General features: G+C 38.4%; 3 protein-coding genes and 1 long non-coding RNA gene across 5 annotated transcripts in view; 2 read left to right on the forward strand and 2 right to left on the reverse strand.

The window, feature by feature from the left end:
• LOC149034274 (uncharacterized) overlaps positions 1–543 on the forward strand; it is a 4,127-nt gene extending 3,584 nt beyond the window's left edge. For both annotated transcript variants that reach the window (XM_089192981.1, XM_089192982.1), the window contains exon 3: positions 1–543. This exon is cut by the window's left edge. The gene's annotated coding sequence lies outside the window, so the exon portion shown is untranslated.
• Positions 411–2,365, reverse strand: LOC149034276 (uncharacterized). The gene is made up of 2 exons (XM_089192977.1): positions 2,023–2,365; positions 411–1,623 (listed from the first exon to the last, which is right to left on the reverse strand). The coding sequence occupies exons 1-2, from the start codon at positions 2,142–2,144 to the stop codon at positions 411–413; spliced, it is 1,335 nt and encodes a 444-aa protein (XP_089049103.1). The 5' UTR covers positions 2,145–2,365.
• Positions 2,366–3,740: 1,375 nt separating this feature from the next.
• On the reverse strand, positions 3,741–5,361 carry LOC149034277 (uncharacterized). Its single transcript, XR_016182702.1, has 2 exons — positions 5,035–5,361; positions 3,741–3,993 (listed from the first exon to the last, which is right to left on the reverse strand). It is a non-coding gene; the product is annotated as an uncharacterized LOC149034277 (long non-coding RNA).
• Positions 5,362–5,467: 106 nt separating this feature from the next.
• Positions 5,468–9,451, forward strand: LOC149034278 (52 kDa repressor of the inhibitor of the protein kinase-like). The gene is made up of 2 exons (XM_089192979.1): positions 5,468–5,528; positions 8,793–9,451. Exons 1-2 carry the CDS (start codon positions 5,468–5,470, stop codon positions 9,449–9,451), a joined length of 720 nt encoding a protein of 239 aa, XP_089049105.1.
• Positions 9,452–10,000: the final 549 nt, after the last annotated feature.

The raw sequence follows: 10,000 nt of genomic DNA on the forward strand, positions 1-10,000 counted from the left end.
GAAATAATAATTTTCAGGAATCATTAGGAGCCCTTTGGTGTTTAGTCTTCACTGATGGCATGTTGTTGTGGAATTTCTTGAGATAGGGAGGCTTTTCAGATGGAGGGTATTGGGAGCTCAGGTGTACTTTTAAGTTCACTCTAGTAACTTTAGGAACACAGATCTTCAAATCCCAACAGGGCTCTCCTGGTTTACTCAAACTAACTTTAGAAACAGTTACAGTTTTTGCACTTCATTGTTTCACAGTTGAGCTGTACTGCTCTGTTGTAGTGAACTGTTGTTGGGCTGAAATTATACATGCATCCATAAATTCAACAATGATAGCAGATTTACTTTTTGAATAAAACAAACAGATCAACATGTATTTTACAAAGTATTCAATTTTCCTTATATGAAAAATAATTAGTTCATTAATCAAATTCATATCCTTCACAGCCCTCTTTGATCAGTGGAAACTGCAGATTAACAAGTGAAGCACAGAGTTGAAATATTATATCTGCATGACAACGTAAATATGAGGGAATAAAAGATAAAATCTTGAAATCTTTGAGCCTAGCATTTGCCCTCTCAACATGAATTCTGCATTTTGCTATAACTTTTGTTGCCCTTGCTTCACTCTCAGTGAATGTACCATTGTTTAAAAAAGGTGGTATATTTACTGAAACACCATTTGGTACAAGATCCTGTATAACAAAACCTTTGTCAGCTAAGACCATATCTCCAGCAGTAAGGTGATTTAAAAATCCTGATTTCTGTACAATTGCTTTGTCAGATATTGACCCTGGATAAAGTTTGCTGACATAAGTAATAACACCATTTGGCGCTACACCCACAATAACCTTGAAGGAATGCATTCCCCTATAATTTGAATACGTAGCATTCTGCTGGCTCATAAGCCCAGGTGTGGCAATCTCTATGTCTGTACAATCTATCACTACTCTACATGAACCAAACTGACTAAAAGATGATGGGGCACACAGCTTGTTCTTATCCCTAGATGGGATGGATGCCATGAGGTCAATAAATAGAATTGAGTGTAAGACATGAATGAAAGTTGTTACAATATTTGCTATTGTAGATACACTGCAATTGAATAACTGTGCAAGGTGAAGATTTGTGTAATTCTGTCTGACTTTCATTAATGTTATAAATATTTGTTCTTCAAAACTGATTGATTGCACTCTCCAGCCAGCAAAGTAATTGATGGATTGTTTAAACCTAGCTGCATAGTTGACAACAATTTGAAAAACTTCCTTTGTTGGCAGCCCAGTTTCCATCTTCAAAACCTCCTCACTCATTTTCGAAACTGTGTAATGTTTTTGCACATAGTAATTTTTTTCTCGCTCCAACTCTGCTTCCAGTATAACTTCTTTTCTTGTTGATTCAAGTCTCTCCACGCTGCCAGAGGTGCCTTGTTCAAGTTCTTCTTTCTTCCTTGCAGCTTCTATCATTTCTTGTAGGGTCTGTTGTGATTCGATTTTTTTCTTTTTTGGCTTTGCTTCTTCTGCTGGGAAAAGTTTGTCTTGGTTCCTCTTGAAAATCTCAGGACCATTACTTTTTTTTCCTTCTCTGAAATGGCAACTACAGACTCTGGAATGTTTTCCTGGCTCTCTGTCTTCTCTCCTATAGCAAAAAGGATAATTTCAGCTTTATAATTCTTTCTGATTACTGTGCTATTAGCGGAGGATTTTTATCTTGCAGCTTCTATCTTATAAAAATTTCTAATTAAGAAGACAGTTCTCTATCTGCCTGTTTTAACACTGCAGGGTGACCATTAAGTATCAACAACCACACCAAAAGCTCTCACAACTGATTTCCGTCATTGAGTCAAATGTTGGCTCGTGGCTTCTAGGGAACCGATTTTGAAGTTGGAGTACAAGAAAAAGGAGTCTAAAAATCAGTAAGATTTATATAAGCTTAATCAGTTTCATAACAAAGATGGCGACTCCACAACCGCAATAAATTGCGTAAGCATACTTTTCTCCTGGACAGAAAAAGTATTGAAATAAAACTCTTACTAACCTCAGTAGGTGAATCCATCTTCTATATTCCTTCAGCTTTTTTTCCTTGCTAGGGAATCCGAAGAAGCTACACGTGTGACTTTCCGAGTGATGGTTGCAATCAGGCGCAAAGCAGTGCACCATTTTAATCGTTTCGATCGCCTTCGTTTCTCAGTTTTAGATTTCTATGACCTACAGCGTTAATAACAATGTAACTGAACCTTATTCTAAGCTTCTTTGAACCGTTCCAAGCGATGATTACACACTTGACCTCAGCAACGCATAGGTTATCAGTAGGACGCGCTCGATTGTTTAGAACAGAAATTTTAGCCCCATGGCAACGTGACGTCACACTTTAGGACTCTATATTAAAACAGGCAGCAGAGGGGCATTTTGTTGCGCATGTCCGGTAAATTTTAGTTTGATACGAGAAACCGCTGGTATGCGCCTGCGTCGGTTTCCCTTTCGAGAATCACGAAAGAAAAGAAGCAGTAAAATACGTCGGAAAAAACAATGGTTCGAGTATTTGAGACAACCTTTCTTCTCATTTTTTCTTCTGTAACGTAGATGGAAGCGGCAAATCCTTGAAATTATTGTGTGATGTGTGGAAGGAAGTTATTTTCAGAATGCAAAAGATTGTTCGAGTCTTATCTCGTGATTGTCTGGGCGATCGATGAAGATGATGTTATTTTTGAAGGATGCAAGTGGCCTGTCGAAGAGTACAAAAGAATTGGATAGTATACTTTTATCATGTCATTGCTATCTCAAGTTATCGGTGATCATTTGAAGTACTCGCCTTTCTGTAAGCGTTTTTTAGAGCTTCAACTGTACTGCTAGTGCAGTGTACCTCCAATTTTGGCAAAAATGTAAAGTTTACAGAGGTTTATGTTTTGTTTCAAAAGTTTTTTTTTGACATGAATCACAACCGGCAGGGCCGATTACCAAAATAAAAAAGGTCAATGTCGAGTAAAGAAAAGTAAGACAATGCTAATGCTAGAGATATGGTAGCTCCATCTGGTTAGAAATGGAGGAATAATTATGGATTTTATCAGAGTAAGATAAAGTCTTTTCAATCATTAGTCTCGGAAATATCATCAGATATGATCGATGATGAGGGGAAATTGCGAAAGAAAACAAGTACTACTTTGGGCTTCCAGTTGTAAGATGAATAGTTAAATAAATCAATTATTACCCAGTGAAAATCACTATCATTAATCATTTCAACTGCACAAAAAAAATCATATACACTCTTTGCAACCTTATTCTCCAACCTATTAAATTACAAGAGTTGTGTGACAATTTGATGGTCTGAAAAGACTCTTACACATGCTAAACAACAAAGAACCAGTAAGGCTGATATTTAACAGTGAGGGTAAAAAAAAAAAAAAGCCTTTTCTTTTCAGGAGTAAGACTTAGTGAGGTCAGATTAAACTAATGTGAAGAGGTTTGTTGATCTCTTTATGAAAATTGATCTTTACATCTATCAGATTTTAGAGAAATGAGACCTAAGTCAAAAGGGGACTTTGATGTTGCATATTCTGCAGTAATGGGCATCAGCTTGGATGCCTATTTGCAGAAATTAATAGTTTTCAAGCCAGGGGTTTGGCTGTGCTAATTATAAGGCAGAAAATCATAAATCAGTCGCTTAAGAAATTTTTAGCTCTGCCTGGAAGCTCAAACACTGTTATGGAACAGGACAATATTTCACCTGATCACTCCTCATATTGCTTTCCCATGAAATTTGGACAAAACTTTCAAAAAACTTTATTGGTAATTTTATAGTTGCAAAAAAAGGTATAGACACAAGTTGCATATAGCATAAGCTAGTTGAGGCAAGTTGTGTGGAGAGAACAAAAGATTGATAATTTATACCAGTAGTAAGCTTCTGGTACTAATGACATTCTCTTGAATGCCAGCTTGCCACAGCAAATGTCACACCTATCCTTTCTGTCAATAGTACTGACCATATGTAGTGGGGTCACTTCACATCTCCCTAAACAGCAGAGAACACAATAGTTAATTCCAATCATCAGTCTCAATTAAGAAATAAAAATTGAAGGATCAAGACTTATCTGGCAAAGAGAAATACAAGTCAAACTGGTTTGAAGACATTTTAACCCGAAATTCGTTTTCAAATATGACAGAAATACTGTAGTTCACATTCTAAAGAAAGAGAGTTCCAGCCCCTTGAGTAATTATTCATTTATTGTATCGCTCACCTCATGTTTTAAGAACCAGAGAAAGTTAGATAATTTTAACCTGCGAGTTTTATAGTACACTTCGACTCAAAATTCATTTCGTATGGCAGAAGTATTCTACTGAAATAAACAAGACAGAATGAAGCTGACGCCATCCGTTTCGAATAACACATGAACATGAAGAAAACGGCACCAGTTTAAACTCATGAGACAAAACCCACGGATTTTTTTGAGGTAAATGAACTGGTTAGACCGAAGGCTAAATAAATAAACAATGAACTGACAGTGCTGAGAGATTTGGGGGCCATGTGATAAAACAAGTTCTACCGAAGTTTATCCTCTAGTTAGCCCTTCAAGCCCAAAAGGGCAATCAGAAAAATTCTCACCAAAACACAGCAAAAAAATTAGATAAAACCGCAGATGATCGAGGCAAGACTATAAACGTTGTTGAGACGCATGCCTACGTACCAAGTACAACAGACTTGAAGAGCAAAATGGCCAAAGACAGTTGTGAGCCATGACTTTGAAAATCCACCTCAACCTCCCAAAAACGAATTCGCCGAAGGTTATAGAAAGAGCAACTCATTCCTGAAGCTGGAACATTTTTTTAAGCCTTGTGTCCAATGGGACAACAAAGAGAAAGAAGATAAGATGTTATTTGAAGTGATTTGAAGCTTGGGGGCCACCTCGAACTTAGCGTAATTTTATTTCAAAGTTGAAGTAAAATAAGATCAAATTGTAAACTACCTTCTATTATCGTAACGAATATCTCACGATCGCCTCCACACATCACTTCGTGATTTATAGAAGTAAGACATCAACATCTTAAGACTAACCTTCAAGGTTTGTAGTCTCATGTGCACATCTTGATCGTCAGCAAATCAAATCTCAAACTTCAAGTTTTCGACTTTTTTTCGCGTTTTGTTCGCACTTTGATCATTAAAATATCCTCATCCGAAGAGCCAGCAAACTCCACAAGTATCCACAGAGTTAGAAATGGTAGTAAACTTGTCATACTCTTCCATCCCTCTCCAAAAAATATCACAGAAAGGTGTCGATCGCTCAGTTGAAAACCCGCAAAAGCGCGCTGAAAATATCAAAATGGCGCCGAACGCGCCGAACAAATTTTCTTGGCGCATGCGCAACAAAATTCCCCTCTGCTAAAACAGGCGACATGAACAGGTGACATTCATTGAAAAGTAAACGAGGGGGATTGAGACCGACCGAATGCTTGAGTATCGTTGAAGTGAGTACAACGTTTGACGGAAAATGAAGAAAATAACAGACTTTTATGCAAAGAAATCAGGTAAGTTCGTGGTTCTTTTTCAAAAGAAGTAGTTTAATTTAATTCTATAACACCAAAAACTGTTTTCAAAAGCCAGCATCCTCGACATACCGTGTAATTTATAAACAAAGTGCATGCGTTTTCCATCACGCCGCCATCTTGCCAACTGGCTGGCGAGATAATCATTCCTTTCAAATATTAACATTTTGCAGATTCAGCGACTGACGGATCAAGGTCTGAAGAATCTGCGAGTAATAATGAAGGTATTAACGAAGGTAAGCAGAAATAAAATTGTCATTAAACCGAGGCAGATACATTAAAATTTATCATGATATTAAGACTTAATTAATACTTCTCTAAATGAACTGTCATGATAAATACAGAAAGAAGCTGTTCTGCTCCTCCGAACAAGCTGCCAAAACTCAGCAACCCAGACGATCAAGCTGGAGTGCCCGGGATCGAAGGTAGAAAATTCTAATTTTTTTTTTTATCTGAATGTTAAACTTATATTGACCAGTCCGAGAAAAAAAGTATTTATTCAAATGATGCAAGAAGTCTGGAGAATTCCAAGTAAAACTGACTAGTATTAATTTCGTTTTGTACACAGCTTTGCCTGATGAGGTATTGGTCGAGGTGTTTAAAAACTTCTCCCTTAAAGAAATGCTTAAAACATTGTGCCTGGTCTCACGAAGGTGGAGGCACATTGTAAACAATAACAACATTCTGTGGAGTTGCCTCCTTCTTGATGAGTGGCACATAACATATTTAAGTGAAGAACAATTTATGAACATCATGTCACACTCCAGTGGGTTCAGATATTTATCCATAAGATATATCGAAATGACAACATCTGAAATGAGGCTGGGAGCATTACTATGAAATAGTATAGAATTTTCTAAACATTTGAGATATTTGGATTTAAGTGGACAACCAATATCATCCCTTAATTTCCTATTGATTGAGTCCTCTCCCCTTGAAACCTTGATCCTTAATGACTGTCAAAAAATAGATACCTGTTGTTGTACTGCTATTTTAAAGCAATTAAGAAATCTTAGAATATTATCGCTCAACCGAGTAGGATTCACTGCCAATCAAGTGGCAACAATTACTGCCTCTTTATGCTTATTGAATGTTCTGTGCCTGGTTGGTGTAAGCCTTGCGAGGGAAGACATAAGACTGATTTTGCAAAAATTGAATCACCTTCAGTTTTTTGAAATATCTTGCAGTTCTGAAGAAAAAGAACATATCTATGCTCTAGGGGAAGAATATGACGTTAGTTTTGTTTGGCACTAAGAGTAAAAATAAGTTATATAACATGGTGGCATAACAGTGTTGTGTTATAGAAAATAGTTTATTATAACATTTACTGAAGGTCTAACCAAGACATTTTGTATCAGCAGGCTATGGTATTTTTTTTTAATTTGTGTGTATGACAACTTCAAATATTGTCTATTGAAATTTTGTCAAATAAAAAGTATGTGTGTTCAATTTTTATTGAGGTTATTTGAAGTAGGTAAGGGACCAACATATTAGGGGTTATGAATGTATACAAATAGTTGTTTTTATAAATTTTAGATGTAGTTACAAAAGGCCCTGTGGCTGCCACTTCTGGTTCAACCACAGGCACAAAGATCAATTTGGGTACTGTTGTGAAAGCTGCTGAAGGCTCGTGGGGTGTTTTGAAGCGATTATGGCAGAAAAATTACAGATGAAAAAAGAATGCAATACCTTAAGTTTCACTGGAAGCCTTCTGAGTCCCATATACTTCATTCTCATCAAGTTACCAAAGGAAAGAAGACGTGGAAAGCTTCTTTTCAATCCAAATGGCTAAAACAGTTTCCCTGGCTTTGCTACAGTAACTTACTTGAAGGTGGTATTTGTAGTCATTGTATCTTATTCCCTCACAAAGTTACCAAGGGAACAACGTAACACCAGGTGTATTGGTCACAGCACCATACCAGAAATTGTACACTAAGGCACTTGGCAAGGATGGCATCCTCAACTGTCATGAGCAATCTGTGATGCATAAATATGCAACTGAACAGGCAGACCTCTTCAAACAAACTTTTGAGAATCCTGACAGGTGTAGAGTAGATTCCCAGCTAGCGACGTCCGTAGCCAATCAAGCCACTGAGAACAAAGAAATTCTACGACAGATTGTTTTGGCTGTAGAGTTTCTGGCAAAGCAGAGTCTGGCCTTTAGAGGTCATCGTGATGATCGTGTTGATTTTTCTAGTTATGAAATTAACAGAGGAAACTTTGTTGCCCTGCTATAATTACTGGCGAAAGGAAACAACTCTCTTCAGAAGCACCTCTTGTCATCAAACAGACAAGCAAGATATACTAGCAAAACTATCCAGAATGATGTCATTCACGTGTATGGGTCAAAAATTAAGGAAAGGCTGACAAAAGACCTAAGGACCAAGGACCTTCCTTTCATGATTATAGCAGATGAGTGTACAGATCCACACTCAAACCAGGAAATCTTATCTTTATGCTTGAGGTTTGTGGACCAGTCAACGCCAAACGATCCTCATGTCAAAGAATGCCTAATTAGTTTCATGCACTTGGAACGAACAAATGCCGCCATGATTTCAAGAAAGATTTTGGAATCTCTCTCTGACCCATCTATTTCTTTGGATCCTAGCAACATCCGTGGTCAGGCATATGATGGAGCCTCCGTTATGTCAAGTGGAAAGGAAGGAGTGCAGGCGAAGATAAAAGAGACCAGTCTGTTAGCTCTTTACACGCATTGCTATGCTCACTGCCTGAACCTCTCCATCGCAGCAACATGCAAACTGCCAGAAGTGCAAAATTTGATAGGCCTGATTAACGAGGCATATCTATTTTTAAATAGCAGCCCAAAGCGGCAGCAGCTGTTCGAGTTGACACTGAAAGAATACCTGCCTGAGAATTCTCACAGCAAGCTTCCAGGTCTTTGCAAGATACGCTGGGTGGAAAGACACACGTGCCTAGATGTTTCCCTGGAAATGTATGAGCTCCTTGTCATCTTTCTAGATGCTGTTATTTCCCCCCACGAGTACCCACATTTGAAATCGTCTACTGGAAGCTGGAATTGGGACAAAGATACTATCACAAAAGCCCAGGGACTGAAAGCCTCTTTGTTGACATTCCAGACTGTAGTGGTTTTCATTACAACCAAGAATATTCTTGATGAAGTTAAAGCTCTTGCATCAAAGCTGCAGAAACAAGATCAAGATATTTTTGAAGCTTACACGATGGTTGACGAAGTAATTGGAAACATCAAGTCTGCTAGAAAAAACATTGACGTTGACTTTCAAGTCTGGTACAAAGAAATGTTAGACCTTTCTGGGAAACTAGGAATCGTTGAAGCTGTACCCAGAAAGACTAGCATACAGAGGAATCGCTCAAACATTCCCAGTTCTACACCAATTGACCAGTACAAAAAATCTGTGGCTATTCCCCTTCTTGATTCCCTGATTATTCAAATGCAAGACCGATTTTCTGGCGAGGATCGCCACGCCCGTCACTTGCTTTATGTAGTACCCTCAATCATAGTTAATAACTCCCAGGAGCTATCTGAAGCAGCAAAAGGCATGTTGTTCTGGGAGAATGACCTTCCATTTCCCAAATCCCTTGGAAATGAGCTGCGACGATGGCAAACTATGTGGCAGTCAGCAGAGAAGGAACTTCCAAACAATCTTCTATTAGCACTTGGTGCGTGTGACGAGGATACTTTTCCAAACATCCATTGTCTTCTTCTAATTGCATGCACCCTACCAATCAGTAGTGCGGAAGCTGAGCGGTCCTTTTCACTCATGAAACGGATCAAGACCTGCACCAGATCAACGATGTCTGAAGAGCGCTTCTCAGATCTTGCCTTGATCGCCATGCATTACTCGGAGAGATTCGAAGTAGACGAGATCTGCGAGGCTTTTGTAAAAGCTCACCCTAGAAGACTATTTCAGGCTACGTTGTTTGATTGAGGTACGTTGAGGTTCAAATAACTATTGTTGATACTGCCGTCCCTTTCAATCATGCATTATTATTTTTGGGTTTCTGAATGAGAAATAAAGTAAATTCCAGATTTTATATCATGCCTTTACAATGCTTTTTAAGTCTCAGGAATTCTGCTAATGGCATTTTAGAGGGAAAAATCGTAAACATTATGTTTTGGGGGGAGGGGTATGGCTCCCGACCCACTCAAGAGATCGCGCCAGAGGCAGGGGCCGTCACTCGCCTTCCATACCATTGGTGTTCAAGGTTACTTCAGTAGTGTACAACCCCCCCTTTCAGAAATTCCTGGATCCGCCCCTGCGAAGTATCCACCAGTGCTGACAGAATCTCTCCACGCCTGCTGAAACTTGCTGGGCCAAGAATTTTCAGTTCTCTCACAAAATTAATCAACCAGTGAATTGTTAGTGGCTCCTGGCCTACAGATTGGAAAACCTCTATTGTCTCCCCGATCTATAAAAAAGGTAATGAGACTTTAAAATCTAATTATCCTGTATCTGTATTATCAGCTGTTTCAAAGG

Source organism: Pocillopora damicornis, chromosome 14, assembly GCF_964200805.1.
Source record: "Pocillopora damicornis chromosome 14, jaPocDami1.2, whole genome shotgun sequence".
Lineage (NCBI taxonomy): Eukaryota > Metazoa > Cnidaria > Anthozoa > Scleractinia > Pocilloporidae > Pocillopora > Pocillopora damicornis.